Raw genomic sequence first — 19,282 nt, 5'->3', positions numbered from 1 at the left:
ATTTCTCTCTTAATCTTTTTGTATATCTTCTGTCTGGAAATTCTGGGCTTCTTAGATAATGGTAACAATACATAATTTCCTTCTTATCCTCAACAGTCCACTCTGTCATCTTTATGGCTCTTTTTTTTGGTTAATCAGTTTTTTTGATTTCTGTGGACCACTACTTCCCTCTACAAATGGAGGCTATCCTTCCCCTGGGCCTGGCCCCATTGTAGGGATGTTTCTGTGTCTTGAGGTTTCTACACTGTCATTTTTTTTCCATTCCTGGCACCAGTGCGCCTACCAGGATTGGGCACTTTATCTTGGGTCTTCTGCACCCAGCTGTCTTTTTTATTTTTTTAGCTTATTACTGTCCATGATATATGTTACATAAAATAGTCTGTATATCTGCATGGTCTTGCTTGGTGATTTATCATCTCTCCATTCAGAAGATTCCTTTTATATAGTAGTTTAGTAAGATAAGATTACCTGTCACCTGTAAGTTTACAGACATTTTTCTCTCTTCAGATCCCCACTTTGTTCTACCTATTTATTTAGTGAGTAGTTAAAATAAGTTGAATGAGCGAATGATTTTGTGATATTTAATTGATAATTTATACTATTACATAAACAAGTGTATAGTACACTATTTGTTGGATGATTTATGAATAATAGAAGAAGATTATTAAACTTTTATGTAATAAGGGGGGAATAGTTCTAAATGGCAAAATATATAACTAAATTAATAGTCTCTTATTTTTAACATTTGTAAGTCACAGTAGCTTTTGGCTAATTTTTTGATGATTTTTTTTAGGTATTGGTAGGGAGAGAGATAGTATAGTAGTTTGTCTATTCAGTAGGCAATCTAGGAACTTTGATATAAATGGTAGGCTTTGTTTTATTAGTAATGTATACAGTTACAGTTGTAGACTTGTTTTTGTTTTTTATTTTTGAATTTTAGCAGTTTAGTTTTGTAGAAAGGAAGAATTTAAAAAATATGGAATGTTAAGATAGTGTTGGAGGAATGCATTGAAGTCTTTTATACGTTTAAATTAATATGGTGGATAGATGTCGTATCTTTTAAAAGAAATATTTCTAAATACACAGTATCGATAGTTTTAATCTGTTATCTTTTAGTGTAAATTTAGTAAATAATGGCAACAAAAGGAAATCATTAATGAGATATCTAAAATTAAATAGAGAAGGCATTATATTCTTATAAGGGACTCCCTTGATAAAGATATACAGTATTGAAATAACATGTTACTGAATGTTATCATCTGTTTTTTTTTTTAACAAAAAAATTAGAGGAACTTCTATACTTTGGAGAAAATCTACTGTAATGCCTAAGGTTATGGAATCCATTAATGATCCCAAAGGAACATATACTTTTGTAGTAATTAAATATAATGGCAATGCTGTGGAACAAGATTCCAATCTACATTACACAGAGCTTCTCGCTAACCCTCTTCAAGAGAAACCTTGACGAGTGGATGGGAAACGGAAATTTTACCCCAGGGATCACTTCAATGGCTGTGCTGGACAGAGGCACAGGGAACTAATCTAAGGGGTTGTCGAAAGCCAACACATTCCGGCTAAGCTTATAAATGCCTTTGGGCAGATAGCCTAGTACCTACCTATGAACTCTGTACACTAGCTAATGTTTACTGGATTCCTGGAATAGGTGCACAAATGGCTAATGGTCACTTAAATTTAGTACAAAGTCATTGGAAGGGTAGTTTAATTCTGGCAGGGGATTTTAACTGCATATCTAGTATAGAAGATACAAGTGTAAAGAAGAAAGCTAAAATTATGGTATCAACTAAAGCACAAAACAGATGGATTAATAATAATTAAGTTGAGTGAAGAATAATGGATTTATCTTCTGCTTTTACTGTTAAATCATTACTCTTATGTTGATGGGACACAAACCAGAATTGATAGGATTTATGGGTCACCAGATTTACTTAGTAAATTGTTTTAAAACTATTTTCCTTCATCTGATCATAATGCACTGAATATTAATTTATTAATGGATATAAGGAAATTTCAGATTTATTAAATCCCAGTATATAGGATAAAATTAAAAGAATTTCAGTTATTGTAAGGAACAAATCAAGATTTTTTTATCTTTGAATGATAATGTTTAGGTTAATAAATTCTTACTATGGGGCTCCTTAAAAATGCACATTAAAGATAGAATAGGAAGATGGGCTAGTAAGAAAATGAAAGAGTGGGATAAAGACTTGCTAGCAATGCAAGATGAAATACACAAAGCTAGGTTTGAACAACAAAGAAGTTAGATAATACAATGACAAAATATCGAGCAGTTTTAACACACAAAGGTGAGATAGCATTAGAAAAAATAAAATTACAGTTATTCAGTGACTTCCAAAAATTTAGATAGATTAGCTAATAGACATAAGATGTTAAGCAAAAAGGTCAGTAATATCCAAGATCTTCACATGAATAAGTTTACTTCAGACATAGAGGAAATGCTTAATATTTTTTAAAGAAATCCATGAGGATCTTAATAAAGACAAAAATAATCCTGATGATTACAAAATTGACAAGCATTTAAAGAAAAATGTTAATAATAAACTTAATGACAGGCAAATATCTCTGTTGAATAAGCCTGTTACCCTAATAGAAGTTAAAGAAGCTTAAAATAATGAAAATGGTAAAGCTCCAGGGTTAGATGGTTTAAGTCTGGAATTATGTAGTCTGCTTCCATTAAATATTTTAGAATTACTGAGTGACATTTGCAGGACAATTCAGTGACACACAATTCCTCCCTCATGGAAATATTCTGTAATCTCAGCTATCCTTAAACAAGGAAAGGATAGTAAATTAGTTTCCTCATATAGACTTATTTCATTATTAAATGTAGACAGTAAACATGTTTACTTCTATCTTCACTACAGGATTGAGATATAGTGGGTAAATTAATCAATAAAAATCAAACAGGATTTATAATCAATAGATTAACATATGATAATGCAAAAGGGTAGTAACTATCTTAGATTTAGCAAAAGGAATGAACAAGAAATTTCCCCTAATTAACTTAGATATTGAGAGAACATTAGAGAGCTTTTGATTCTGTAGATTGTAACTGCTTGTATAACACTTTAGAAGCATTTGCATTTCCCAATTTATTGGAATATTAAAACACCTATATAGAGACTCCAATGCACATGTTAAAATTGGATCTTACATTTTTCAGGGATTCACCTTTTAAACAAATGCATAAAGCAAGGGTATCTTGTCCCCTCTACTTTTTGCATTAGTTATTGAACCCTTAGCTAATAGTATAAGAAGCAATGAAAAAATAGCAGTCCTTAACTGAGAATCCATCAATCTAAAGATAGTTTTTATAGATGATATTTTACTAATTGTAGGAGATTTGAATTATTCAGTTGAAAAAAATAGATGAGGAAATTAAAACATTTCACAACATATTGCTACCAAAATGTAACAATAAAACAAACTTTAGTGCTAAATTAATTACTAGGTAGTAAATTTAAAGATGAATACAAACACAAAACAACTGAAATATTTAAAAATAAAATCTACAAGATGTGAGTAAGATTATTAGTACTTTTGAAAAAAAAATTGAAGTGTTACTTATTAAAAATAGAATTACATTTTTTTTTACTTTTGAAGATAGGTTAGTACTTATCAAAATGATTATATTCCCCAAGATTATGTACATATTGCATTCAGTAGCTTTAATATCTGATAAACTAAAAAAGAATGGAAAAAATGTTAACTTCATTCTCATGGAATCCTAAAAAGCCCAGAATTGTTTATAGAAATCATATAATATTACGGGAGACTGGTGGTATTGGCTTCCCAGATGTAGAATCTTATTGTATTGCTGAAACTTTTAACTCTGTTATACTCTGGATAGATTCAGCTTACACTAGTCAATGAAAAATGATCCGGGAACAGATTTTACTAAATTCTTATAAGTTTATTAAATATGATAAATTAGAAATATATAACTATCCTTTCATCTGGCTGATCAACTTTACCTTAGAAGGAAACTTAGTTCAATCTTTACACTCTGCATATATGAAATCAGTTCTTAAAACAGTTAAGAATTATGTTTTTTAAACTCCATTAATATCAATGGACATTTTTGTCCCATTGCACACAACTCTAGATTTAAGGAAACTCAGAACAATGTTAAAATGAATTTATTAAAAAAGGACTAGATTAGTATATGGTCTAATTGCTTTGAAAAAGGAAAAACTAAGTTGCCAGAATATTTCGTGAAAGATTATAAGTTGGATGAATCTGTTAACCTGTTAATATTACCCATCAGTAAGAAATTAAATACATTTGTAGGTAATATGTGTGATGAGGAACAGAACACTATTCCTCCATTATATGAATATATGAATGTTATCATTGAGGGTAAATTGACCTACAAAGGAAGCTTGTCCAAATTATACACGTTGTTAATAATAATAATAATAATAATAATAATAATAATAATAATAATAATAATAATAATAATAATAATAATGGTGATAATGATAATGATGCAAAATTCTGGAACTATTTAGATAGTGGTGGATTGAGTGATTCAGTAGATAATAAGAGTAAAACAATTGTTACTTAAATCAGTTAGTCAAACTTCTTCAGGCTTATACTGGAACATTTTTTATGTGGAAATATATACATTGTGTTTGTAACTCCCTATAAAATCTCTTTTTAGTAAAATGACTTTTTCAGTCTGATGGAGAAATAGTAAAGATGTAAAAGCTGTTTGGACATGTTTATGGATTATGAACAATTAAATGTATATTGGCAAGCGATGAGTATGTGTTTTAAGTGGTTATGGTCTGATAACTGTTCTTTAACTAGACCAATAGTACTAATGAATGCTCCACTTCCTTCATCTGTAAAAGCCAAATAACAAAATGTGTTCTGGAGTCTCCTGGCAGTTGCTAGAAAAGTTATTAGAAAAAATTGGAAATCATATTCAGTTCCTACATTCAAAAAAAAAGTTTACTTTAACTACAATACTATGTAAAATTGAGAAAGAAGTGATCATAACAAGATCTGTAAATCATACTAAGACTTTTAGCAGTTGGGGTAGCCTTGAAATGTGCTATTGAAATACCAAGACTTGTAATGTGTTAATTGTATAAGATTTTCTTGATGATTCGATGCATTCCCAATATTGTATGTGATGTGGACTTTTTTCCTTTCTGTGTGTATATATATATATATATATATATAAATATGTTAAATTTAATAACGTTTTTCTTAAAAAAACGAATGTTACTGGATAAATTATAGGTAGTATTCTATCTGTCCTTTTTCAACAGAGCAAGTATTTAAGATGTATAAACCAGTTGAAACACACAAAGCTGTGGCACTAGTTTCTGTTTTATTTTGTTAAAAGTTGTTTTAAAGCTCTGTTTTGGACCCAAGTATATGTTGTTTTGTTTCAATGCTTAAGAGCTTTTTTTGAATTTAGTCCTTTGGTGGAATTAAGAAAGTCTGAAAAAAAAGATATTCGTTAATCCTTTTTAGTCTTCTTTTTACCATGCTTAACTCAAGGTGTTTTAAAACAGTTTCATAATAGTCTTATTTTTTTTTTTTTTTAATATATACTATTGAGGTTAATATCCTTTAAATACTTTTGGTTGCTTGGTATATCTTTTCCCACCTCCAGGCATGATTCTTGCTTCAGAGGTGAAACATTCTTGGTAGGAGGGTAAGTGTTATGTTTTTCCATGTTTGCAAGCAAATTATAAGCATATGTATGCCTGAAATAACTACAGACAATGTCTGGAGGGTGTGTTTGGTTCATTTAGTGACTGAGGCTTGGAGATTGAGGGAATGATCTTTAATGTAGTGTGGGAATTATTTTTGGCATCACTACACTGAATCGTTTTAAAAGAAGACTATTTAAAAAAAAAAAAGTAGCCTTTATTGTTGCCAACTTCAACAAGAATGCGTGTTTACATGAATGAAATGTAAGTTTGTGTATATTTTGTATATGTTTACGAGATGCAACATTGAAGTGCACAAGTGTTAATGCACAAAACATCGATACCAATATTCCAAAAACATTCTAATAAAAAGTAAATGCCTAGCAAATGAAAATAGAAAAGAAGTAATCTTTTTTTGTTTTGATTGCTAAATTTTAGCCCTAACCCTAACAGTCACTTCAGATATAGTTTGACTGAGTAGTGATACTGTTAGAGGAAGTGTGTTTTGTAACTTTGATGTGTAGAGTTAGGGACAGAGTTTGGACTGGCATGCATGAGCAAGGTAGACAAAAGGCCGAAAAAACCCACCCTCCCCTTACCCATGTATGCTATCCCTAATCATGTTCCTAACCTTAACCCTAGACATGAATTTTGTATAAACCCATTTCCCTAACAGTAACACTACAGAAGACAATTGGACATGCACACAACATTAAAAACTCAACACTGCATCTATCCTCTGATGTAGCCCTTTCTCTAATTCTAGCCAGCAAACAAACACAGGCTCACACACACACACACACACACACACACACACACACACACACACACACACACACACACACACACACACACACACACACACACACACACACACACACACACACTCTTTTTCTCTCTGTCTCTCAACATTTGTCTCTCTGTGGAAGAAATTTTATTCAACAAACTCACCCACACATTGCGAAACATTCTTAGGCACATACACACTGCTAAAGCTATACTCGTACCTAGCTCCTCATCTCACCATAATTTGCAGACACTCCCACTTACACATGCGCATATGTATGTGACACACACCAAAAAAATGTATCCCCTTACTCTTACACTAACCTTTATACACAAACACTTGGGCATGCTCCCACCTCAACTGACTTACCAGAAAAAAAAACAAATCTTTGAACTTAAGCAGCTGACCACACTGTCGAAACAGTTATTGTGTTTGTGGGTGTGGGTATATGTGTGTGTTTTTTTATATGTATGTATATATATATATATATATATATATATATATATATATCAAATGTCCTTCTTTTCTCATGTTGCAATATTCCAAACCCTTGGGTTATCCTCTGCTAGCTACCTGAAAGTCCAGCCAATATACAAAAGCTTCTAGTCACTGCTAGGTACGTGGGACCTTCCTTAGTCCCAGGCCTCATGTTGATGACACTCTCCAACCTGAAGCTGAGGATTCCTCAGACTCCTCTTCAGAGGATTCTTTTTCCTATGTGTCCCAGATGGCCCTCCCTTCTTGGGTATGCTTCTCCAGAGGAGGACTGTGCTGAGACAGACTCCCCAGGAGACGAACTCACTTTTGGTGAGACCATCTCAAAAATGAGAGAATGTTTTAAGTGGGATTCCTCTGAAATGTCAGAGGTCCAAAAAATATACTATGAGCTCTTGTAGATGGACACTCGTGCTCCTTCTGCCATTCCCCAGTTTTACCAGCCTTCTTGAATGCTTTCAGTGCAGCATCTGTGAATCCAGATTCCCAACCACCTGCCCCTCGAAGGCCTGACAGATTCTATAAAGTTCCTGAAGGGGCTAAATTCTTGATTAAATGCCCTGCTGCAGACCCTGGCACGGTCTCAGTCTCTGTAGATAAACCATCCAGACTGCTTTTCCCCACCTCTGTCCTTCCCACTGACAAGGACAGTAAGACAATGGAGTGCATTGGCAAAAAAGTTTACACTTCCACCACCTTGGCCTTTAGGGCAGTAAATCACCAGACACATGTCCAAGTATGCCCTGGCCCGTTTGGCTCAGATCAGTAAGCTTTTGGCAGACCTCCCTGACTCACTTGCCAAGGCTCAAATATCTAGCCTTATCTCATTGTCTTCTGAAGTCAGACATTCAATTAGATGCAGCTATGATGCTGCAGAAGCCTCTGCCAGATCTGCAGCCTCTGCCTCCGTCCTTAGAAGATACTCATGGTTAAGACTACAGCCCTTACCTGATGATATTAAGGCCAAACTCTTGGATGCTCCCCTGGGTAACTCTGCCCTTTTTTGGGGCTAAAGTGGCTGAGCTATTAAAGACCATTCAATAAAAAGGGAAAGAACTCCAGGGCCTCAAACACCTTTGTCTTTCCTATCCCCAAATTTCATTGGAACTACCCCACCAAAACCCAGTTAATGAGAAAACACTGCTCCAATCCCCCATTCTAGAAGAAGAAAGAGCACCAGGAAGCAACCGACCCTTTCCAAGCCTGCTCAGACTTCTGCCCAGAAGCCTCAGTTTCAAGACAGGGCAGGTAATCTGTGACTACCTGCCTTTGCTGCCCATACCTCCAAACGCCATTCCCCTGCCCTAAGGCTTTCTCACTGTCTTCCAGCTTAGTGCAACATTACCTCACACAAGTGGGTCTTGTCTGTTATAGAAAAGGGTTATTTCATGACCTGGATCATCAATCCATCTTGACGAGGCATCCCACAGCCACCCAAAGACCAGCTCCCCTTGTTTCAGCCAGTCATAGACACCCTCCTTTCTCAAGGAACCATACAACCCATTCCTCTGGCAAAACAGGGAAAAGGCTTTTACTTAAAACTCTTCCTAGTTCCAAGGAAGGATGGACCATGGAGACCTATCCTGGATCTCTCCCACATCACCCTTTTCCTACAAGTACCCACCTTCCATATGCTTATCAACAGACCCTCTTTCCCTTGGTAATGCCTCAATGATTTCTAGCCACTCTGGACATAAAGGATGCCTACCTACACATCCTGATAAGGCCCAGCTACAGGAAATACTTGTGTTTTTCTGTGGGTTCCTCACATTTTCAGTTGTCTGCCTTGCCCTTTGGACTCTCTACAGTTTGAAGGGTATTCACCAAGTGTCTGGCTCCAGTTATTGCTTATTGCAGGGTCCAAGTGAGACAAATATTTCCATACCTGGATGACCTCCTGATGCAGGCAAAATGTTCCAGATCCCTACACCACCAACTACACAAAGTTATCTCAGTCCTGCAGGCACTGGGATTCAACATCAGTTACCCCAAATCCAGCCTGAATCCCTTCCAGGACCAAGTTCTCCTGGGGTGCAGAATAAGGACAGATGTCATGAGAGCATTCCTTCCACCCCAAAAGGTGGAAAACATAAAGCAGTACCTATTCTCTGTCCTCCACGCCACTGCTATGAGAGCCAGACAATATCTCAGATTACTGGGTCATATGGCTTCAACTATCCCAATGATGCTGCAAGACTCCACATGCGAAAATTGCAGTGGCACCTGAGGTCAACATTGACCCAACATTCACACCCATTGGACATCAACATTCCCTTCCTTCCCTGCTTGAGGAAGGAGATCCTCTGCTGGTTAGAGCAAATCGCACTCAACCCAGCACTCCCCTTGAAACCCCTTCCCCCAATTCAGATGATGTACAGAGATACCTCAGATCTTGGCGGGGGAGCTGCTTTAGGCAGCCTGAGAGGACAGGGTACCTGGTCAGACACCTTCAGGCGGGAGCACATCAACATCAGGGAAATGAGAGCAATCTTATTTGCCTTGAGAGCTTTTCTACATATCCTGAAACAAGGACCTCTGAAATTGTTCACAGACAACACTACAGTTCTATGTTATGTGAACAAACGGGGGGAACAAAATCCTATTTGCTATGCAGACATGCACTCCAAGTCTGGGAAATGGCGGCCCAATAGGGAATCTCCCTGCAGGCAGTTTATATCCCTTCAGCACAGAACAGTCAGGTAGACACTCTGAGCAGGTCCATGTCACAATCCCATGAATGGATGCTTTACAGGGATGTGTTCATGGACATTACCCATAAGTGGGGTACACCACAAATAGATCTGTTTGCCTCCCCTCTAAATAGACTACAACCACTATTTTCACCAGGCTACCCATTCACCTGGCGAGGGCAGTGGATGCCTTTTCAATCTCTTGGAAGGGGATGTTTCTCTATGCATTACCCCCCTTCCCACTCCTTCAAAAAGTCCCACTGAAAATCTAGCGGAGCAAACCAAAAATCTTGTTGGTGACCCCCTTTTGCCCAAGACAGCATTGGTTCCCCCTCCTTCTGCATTTAGCCAGGGGCAGTCTTCACAAGTTACCTCACAGAGTGGACCTTCTTACACAGGACAAGAGATCTGTAATCCATCCCCACCTGGAATCTCTGAACCTAACTCTGTGGGTGAATGAATCTTCATCCCTTACAGGCACCTTTACACTGAGGATGTGCTAACAGTCCTGCAGGAGGGCAGGAAACCTAATACTAGGAGATCTTATTTGTATAAATGGAAAATATTCTCCATATGGTGTCTACAAAAACAGCTGGACCCACTGCAAGGTGAGGTCCCTTTAGTGCTGTCCTATCTTTGTGAATTCTTGCAAGCAGGGTTGGCATATTCCTCTGTTAAGGACCACCTTGCTATTTCAGCTTGTCTGTCTCTTGAACCACCTCTTCCATCCTGTCTTCCTGCAATGTTTTTCCTCAAGGGAGTACTGCATCTCAAGCCCCCCAGGAAGCCTTTTCCACCTCCATGGGACCTAAACTACGTTTTAGAGAAGCTCAAGGTCGCTCCCTTTGAACAAGCATCCAAAGCATCCCTGAAACACTGTACTTGGAAGACTGTACACCTGGTGGCCCTGACATCAGTCAGAAGAGTGTCAGAGCTCCAGGCCATCATGGCAACTCCTCCCTTTCTCCTCTTTCAGAAGGATAGAGTAACCCTGAGGACCAAACCCTCCTTCATGCCCAAGGTGGTCAATGAGCTGTCCTTAAACCAAGGTATTCACCTGCCCATCTTTTTCCCCACATCCCCAGAATGACAGTGAGAGAGTCTTGTATTCCCTTGATGTTCACAGACAGCTTAGATTTTACCTTGACAAGAATTAGGAATAAATCAATTAGGAAATCAGAGCAGTTATTTCTCTCCTTTCACCCCAGGGCTCTGGGAAAAGTGGTGACAAAACAGACAATTTCTGCTTGGACTTCCAGGGCAATATCCTTTTGCTACACCTACCAAAGAAAACATCTAAATTCAAAAATTATGACCCACTCCATGGCTTCACCTGGAGCCTTCTTTAAAGGACTGGATACTGCTTCCACTCAGCTACATGGACATCTGTCCATACCATCACTAGGCACTGCAAACTGGATCATATCTCCAGATCTAGAGTGGGATTTTCTAAGGCAATCCTACATGGTTTCATACAAAACAGTTCTATGCCACCCCCCTTTTTCTTCTCTCTGAGCTTTGGAGTACTGCAACATGAAAATAGAAGGACATAGAATAGTTGTGTAAAATCTTAGCATAACCATAGATGTCCTTCCTCTTCCATGTTGCAGTATTCCTTTCCTCCCTCCTACCCCCCTCTTTCAATTAAAAATATCCCTTCTTGGATGACACAGGACTTGTACAGCTACTCTGGGACTGGAACAAGGAAGAGAAGGACATCTATGATTATGGTAAGATTTTACACAACTATTCTGTATCTGTATATCTGTATGTATCATATCTATATCTGTGTGTGTGTGTGTGTGTATATATATATATATATATATATATATATATATATATATATGATATACACACACACACATATATATAGATATAATCTATATCTAATCTCTTTCTTTGTCTCATATATATATATATATATATATATATATATATATATATATATATATATACATACACAGACACACACATGCAGATTATATATGTGTGTGTGTATATATATATGTATGTATATATATATATATATATATATATATCTATATATACACACACAGACAGACACACGTATATAGATTATATATGTGTGTGTGTGTGTGTGTGTGTATATATATATATATATATATATATATATATATATATATATATATATATATAGTTCCACTTGAAACCATCGAATGTTCCCGTACCCTACCTGCAATGCCAACACTCAGATGGCACACACACACACAACATGCAGGGCACCTTGCTGCCCTGCATATACACCCAAAACTTACCAGTTTTACTTACCTGGCACTTACACGTTCAACCTACGATGTTCTGGTCTCGATGGTTAGAACTTCGATGTTTTGAACATTCGATGGTTTCAAGTGTAACTATATATATAGTTAGTATATATATATATATATATATATATGTATATATATAATAACCTATATATATATATATATATATATATATATATATATATATATATATATATATATATATATATATAGGTTAGTGGCATTGCACGAAGTATCGGAGACCATCCATGTGCAACTAACAGTGGGCAAGACTGCTTTTCAGTTTATAGCATCCTACAGACCACCCTCTCAAAGTCAGGAATCCCATTCGGCTTTCCTGAAAACATTGGAGAACATGAAGATCTCTCCGAACACCATTATATTGGGCGACTTCAACTACCCAAACATTGACTGGAAGCACTACTCAAGCCCCAGCACCTTAGCCCAAAGATTCCTGGAAATTATAAACTCAAATGCTATGGAACAACTAGTCACCACTCCCACAAGAGGGGACAACATACTAGACCTGATCATTACCAACATGGGGACTCTATGCTCCACACCAGAAGTATATCCCTCATTGGTAAGATCAGACCATAAATTAATTTCACTGGATGTCCACATCCCGACCCCATCCCCAGCCCAGAAAACCACAGTGAAAAACTTCTCAAAAGCGAACTTCTCACTTCTCAAATCCTTCAAGGCCCCAGGGCCAGTGGAAACTACAGCCCAAACTGCAGAATCCTATATAAATGCATTCTACGGACATCTCCAGGAATGCATGGATCATGCTATCCCAAACAAAACCAAGACCCAATCATCCAAAGGCAGGCGTCCAGTCTGGTGGACCCCTGCCATAAATAAACTGTACAACAGAAGGAGGAAGCTACTACATGATAGAGCAAAATTCCTAATAGGGAAGGCATCTCTGATCAGTACTAGCAAAAAATTACGATCCCTCATAAAGTCCTCCAAGGCCAGCTTCGAGAGAAAAATTGCACAGGACACCAAAGACAATCATAAGGCTTTTTTCAGTTATGTTAGAAACCTGGGATGCAACTCCCAGACTTGTTCTGAGTTGATTCTAAACGACAAAAATACACTGAACCCACAGACATTGCCAATATCCTGGCAGACAGGTTCAGTGCAAACTCCCCAAAAGAGCAAGTATCTATCCCGGCAGAGGGCTGCCTCCCAAACACCTCAGATGCTCAGGTGAAGGCTGCCCTCTCCAAAGCAAAAACACTGCTTCCATGGGACCAGATGGCGTCCCAGGTTGCGCCCTACATGAACTACAAGAGGAACTAATCCCTCAAATAAAACAGCTGTACAATCTCAGCCTCACTACAGGATATGTGCCCACAGAATGGCGTGACAGCAACAGTGGTCCCACTCCACAAAGGTGGAGCCTCTACGGACCCTGGAAACTATCGCCCCATAAGCCTGACTAGCTTAGTCTGCAAGGCTATGGAGAGGATCATCATGGAGCTCATAAACAAAGACATTGGGGCCTACAGACACTAGATCCTACCCAGTTCGGCTTTGTCAAGGGCAGATCCTGCCTTTTGAACCTGGTTGACTTCTTTGAAACAGTCACCAAAGCCATAGATGAAGGGAAGGTAGTCCACACAGCCTATCTGGACCTTGCAAAGGCATTTGACACAATACCCCACTCGGGCATCATAGATAAGCTATCCAGCTTAAATATAAACCCCTATGTCACAAGATGGGTCGCAAACTGGCTCAAAGACAGAACCCACAGAGTAAGAGTTGCTGGAGCCATGTCAGACTCGAAAGCGGTCACAAGTGGCGTCCCACAGGGTTCTGTCCTGGGACCACTCTTGTTCGGTATATACTTTTCCGAGGTACAGGCAAACGTGGGAGGACTATGGCTCACCAAGTTCGCAGATGACTGCAAACTGGGTGCCATAATCAACTCTCCAGCTGACACAAACATCCTTCAAAAAGGTCTCACAGAGACAGATAACTGGTGCCAGCGCCATGGTTTAAAGCTAAATGGCAAAAAATGTATAGTCATACCCTTTGGCAAAAACAATGTGCCCACAAATTACCACATAGGCGGAAACCCATTAAGTACAGAGAAAGTTATTAGGGACCTGGGGACCCAAGTTGATAGCAATCTCTCCTTTGAAAACCACATTGCCAAAGTGGTTAGAAAGACCTTCTACATAGCCCACCTCATCACAAAGGGTTTCACATCTAGATCAAGAGAGGTAATCGTGCCCCTTTATTCATCCCTCATCAGGCCCATCATAGAATACAATGCCCCTTTTGGGATGTACCTTACCCGACACCTGCAGCAATTAGAAAGACCCCAAAAGTATCTCACCAAGAGGATCAAGGTTCTCAAACAGATGCCATATGCTGCTCGATTAAAAAAACTCAAGCTCTACTCAGTTGCATACTGCCTACTTCGAGGCGATCTATGCCTGACATACAAAGCTATGTCAAATCCAGAATTAATGGACATGCTCCACCTCAGTAAATCTAAATCCCTTAGAGCCACACGCTCGAGGGACTTGAACCTCAGCACAGAAATAAATAGAACTTGCTGGAGGGACAGGTTCATAACCCAGAGGCTCCCTTCGCTCTGGAATAGAATTCCAGTTCATGTGAGGCAGAGCACCTTACTGAATCTCTTCAAGAAGAATCTCGATAAGTGGATGGGGGATCGTAGGTTTGTCCCAGGGATTACTCCCGTGTCACTATTAGACAGAGGCACAGTAAACTAAACCTTAAAAAGGACACAGTATACTCAAATCAAGAGGTGGCGTAAGCCATACAGAATCGGGCTAGGCTTATAATTGCCCCAGGGCAGATAGCCTAGTATGAGCCTATATGTATATATATATATATATATATATATATATATATATATATATATATATGTGTATACACACACACACACACACACACACACACACACACACACACACACACACACACAAAAACGGTTTACTATCAAAATGTTACAGTTGCAAAAAAAATCACGTTTGGAACACTGAAAATAAATAACGAGAGTAAAAATAAAGAACAGGCACGATGCTGAATCTGAACGAATTCAGCCGAGTCAACATGATTGTCGAACAGATCATGTGATGTCCGTATAGGAGCTTGGGTAAGTGAAACTCCTACACCTCACATCACGTTTTTGCAGGGGGGGCAAGCTACCCTGCACCCCCCCGCTAATTGTGTATTCCAACTTCGATATCGCACTAGAGAGAGGAAAGGGATGAATTTCCCAAACCGCACTGTACTGCGATCTCTGTACAGTACTTTGAGTTCATATCAGTGAATGCACTGTGCATTCGCTGATATGAACTTTCAAACATGGAGATGTTCAGCAACACGGAAAATTGAACATCCATCTTTCGATTTTTCGTCTGCAGAGCATCTCCGTTCATCATTTTGACAGTAAATCAATAAAAAAACTACACTTGTATACATATTTACAAATGTGTGTGTATGCTTGTGTTGCACACGTTTAGGCATGCACTTGAATTTTAAAGTGAAGTTGTCAAGGCGTCTGTAAAACATGAGTCCCCTTAGGTAGACTGAGACAATCTGAATAGTGTTTTCATGAGCCTTGTTGTGTAGCAGATAATGTACGTCCCCTATTGAAAAATAAAAAAAATATTTTTTTGATTTTTGTGACATATTATTGTTTGGAGATTGCATGTTGTGGCAATCTAGTGTTTGGCATAATTCTACCCATAGGTAACACAGATACACCTGTCAAATTTCTTGTCAGAATTTTTTTGGACGATATATTGAATAAAGAAGTGCATGGATCTGATGAATTGATTAGCAATTACAGAAACTTAATTATTTAGTTGGAGGGGAAAAATAAGGTCCTTGATATAGTTGGCTAAATTCACATAGATGGGTAATGTGATTAGAAGATGATGGGTGACTACCTTAGGTTAGATTAATGTTTTTAGGTTAACATATGGGATTCTGCAGGATAACTTATAATTATTGCTTCTGCAATTGAATGTGTAGCTGCTGAAAGAAGCATTTTGTAGTCTCATCCCACTTGTTTGTTCTTTCTTGTAGGTAACAATTATTGTTTTGGGGAATAAATGTGATCTTACTGACCAGAAATGTGTGGACTACGACAGTGCCCAGCAATGGGCAAAGGCAGAGAAGGTGAGACTCTGGGAGGTGTCTGTGTTGGACCGCAAAACATTGATAGAACCTTTTGTTTATCTTGTCAGCAAGATGACGCAGCCTCAGAGCAAATCTACATTCCCCCTCAGCAGAAGAAATAAAGGAAGTGGATCCATTGACAACTAAGAGACTTTTACCCAACAATTATATCTATGTATGTCATCTGCACACTGTTATATTTATATTTTGTATTCCTTTAAACCTGTTTGATATTTGCATAGTTGTCATATAACTGAATATGTAATGAAGGCTGGATTTTTTTAATTGATTTGAATTATTTATTATTGTACTGTTTAGTCATCTTTGAAGTTTGTCATTCTGTTTGATTTTTCCCTTTCCAGTGGTTAGTATGAAAATGACCAAGTTGGCATGATTGCATCATCAGATGTCAGCACCATCACAGTACTGTCTCTTACAGGACAGTGACGATAATGATAAAGTCAGAAGAGAGTAAAGGCTTATTTCTGTTAGAATTGTGCTCCATAGGAGGAAAGGATATTTATTCTCTGTGGTTCAGTTCACTTGAAACTGGTCACTAGATACATAAGTGAGAGAAGTGATATTCATTCACTGATGTTCATCATACTGATCACTGCTACAGTAGCCTTAGCTATATGGGTTATGTTCTGCCAAAGAGTATAACAGTTGGCCAGCTTTCAAACTTCGGGGCACCCTCCACTCACTGAAACGATTAGCCATCTTGAGACGAACTACCTAAAATCACAGGTTTGAGCGCAAAGCCCTTCAGAGCTTTCCTGCTGTTGACAAGAGCTCTCCTTTGGCTTTTGAGTATCGATGATCAGATTGTGTTTGCTCAGTGGCAGGACAGATTTACCCTTTGGCGGAAAAAACCTTCCTCATAAAAAAAATATATTGTTTAAATGTACTTTTCTGCTTAGGAAAGTTATTTTTAATCCAGGAAGTTTTGTTCACAAGACTTAACTGTACTTTTTAACAGGAATGCATGTTTTTCCTATCAGTTTAAAAGCTATTTAAAGTAGCTAAAAAACATTTTTCTGTGGAAAAATTGTGTTCATTTTACTTTGGGGGCTGGGAAAGCATATTGAAGGCTCCTTACTTCGTTTTTTGTATGAGAAAATGTACTTTTAACCACTTTAAACGTTTACCAGCTTTTGTTCCTTGGCAGCATTTTCAACTTGACCATGGAACAAACTGCCAGTACCTCGACTCGTCTTCTTTCTAGCCACAAAAAGAAAGTGTTATGCAAACAGTCTTTGCCTGCATGCAGGCTAGCAATTTGCCTCATCTGCAAGTGGGTGACTCTACTGTGGCTGTAGCTGTTTCCTCAGACCACTCCTCTTTTATGCTGGATCCCTCTGGTGCAGCACCTGCAGCCATTATGGACCTGGGGTTAGCCACATCCTCTTCAGCTGTTGGGATCCCCTAAGTGTCCAAGGGAGAGTTACTCTGATAATCATGGGAGAGGGAACAGGAAAGGCTTCCCTGTTTAGTCAGAATGCTGTGCCAGTGACAGGTTCCTACTTCGAGCCAGCAATCAAGGTGACTCAGTCCTCACCACTGACTCTGGTGAAGGACTGTCAATAAGAGCAAAGATGGATTCACACAGTATTTTTAGATGCAGCTCCTTGCATCAAACACAATTTCCCTTAAGAGCACACGGGGAGCACGCTCCAAACCTGGGGCTGGACTCTCTCTCTCTCCACACAGCCCACTTTGGAGCTCTGTGTCCCTGTTCCCAGTAGCTGACACACACACTTGGATATTTGAGTTTCACACATACATACACACCTGGGAAAAGCTTGCACAGATTTGCTAGCTGTGTCCCTTTCTGCCCAGACTGTGAGGTAATCACACTGCCACCAATCAGCTACCCTAAGACTGTTACAAAGGGTACCCACCTATACTGTGTAAAATTAATAGTAATACAAATAGTAGGGTGTGACCAAAGCAACAAGGCTTTCAGGAGTGGGCCACAGTGTCACTAAAACAAGCATAAGTACTCTCAAGATGCTAAAAGTATTCTCTGAAGGACCAGCCACAATGAAAGCTATGACAGTATTTAATGATAAATAATAAAACAGAAAACAGGAGAATACTGAATGCAATAGTCAACAGAGTTTCAATCACAGCGGTATAAACAATAATGCATTTAGATGGTTTCTCCCAGATGCAGAAAACAATACTTAACTATTTTCACTAAATGTCCCTGACTGACTGAAGAAGTACTGTTCCCTGACTACTTACTAAAGCAGGGCAAGCTGATGTGTGTTGGGTGTCTTATCACACCAAAACAGATGATGTCTGTCTTTTTCTGTGTGGATGTGTGAGATATATATCCTGTCAGAAATCTTTCCTGTCAGATTCTAAAGTGCTGTTGCAAGAGTTCCAAAGAAACCAAATGCTGGTTAGAGGATGACATCACCTCTGGTCACCTGACTTTGCTACAGTACAGACACAGAGCTTTACTAAGTTTTGTGGCAGCATCTGAAAGCTGTAAAACAATTTCAAACGTTCTACCCTTCCAGGGTTCTCTGATAAACATACATATTTTATCACTTACAGTAATACAATCTAATATACATGTATACATTATTTCTGTCCAGCAGGACCTACTGTTGATCCATTTTTAACGCAAGTAACTTTACAAACATATTTTAACTCAAACATCTGTACAAATCAGTGTGATAGTCAAATAACATAAAATTTGGTACTTACATATTATCGCAACCAGATTTTTGCGATAATACTGGTTGCTTCCTGATATGTAAATTGTAACAATAATGCTGTGAAAATGTCACTTAAAGTGTTTTCTTTCACACTGAAATTTGTTTAGGCAGGATTATTAATTAAAAAAGGAAAAGATCATGTTTAAGTTCAGGTTTGCTCTTTACCACTAGCACAATCTCCCTTCATCCGAGGGTAGCACCATCACAACACAAAACCAAAGCACTACTGTCAACTTCTCACACACAGAACTATTCTCAAATCACCTGTCAACATAATCCACTTGTCATCAGTTTCACAAACCTCTTAATTTTATGCAAGTTTCTGTTATGAAAGTTTCCTTGCAACTCTGTAAAGTTTGACAAATAAACCACAAAGCATTTCCAGGTCACAGGGTTTTTTTCTCATCAACATTCCATC

General features: G+C 38.2%; 1 protein-coding gene across 4 annotated transcripts in view; it reads left to right on the top strand.

The window, feature by feature from the left end:
• The window catches only part of NKIRAS2 (NFKB inhibitor interacting Ras like 2), a 338,421-nt gene extending 320,643 nt beyond the window's left edge, over window positions 1-17,778 (top strand). For all 4 annotated transcript variants that reach the window (XM_044054747.1, XM_044054746.1, XM_044054744.1 and 1 more), the window contains one exon: window positions 16,043-17,778. In XM_044054747.1, coding sequence (XP_043910682.1) covers window positions 16,043-16,282 — 240 coding nt within the window. In that variant the 3' untranslated portion in view covers window positions 16,283-17,778. The remainder of the gene's footprint in view (window positions 1-16,042) is intronic.
• The last annotated feature ends 1,504 nt before the right edge of the window (window positions 17,779-19,282 follow it).

Source organism: Protopterus annectens, chromosome 13.part0 (assembly GCF_019279795.1).
Source record: "Protopterus annectens isolate FY-2018-M chromosome 13.part0, PAN1.0, whole genome shotgun sequence".
Lineage (NCBI taxonomy): Eukaryota > Metazoa > Chordata > Ceratodontiformes > Protopteridae > Protopterus > Protopterus annectens.
Note: the sequence above shows the minus strand (reverse complement) of the source record. Positions and strands in the feature narration are given on the sequence as shown.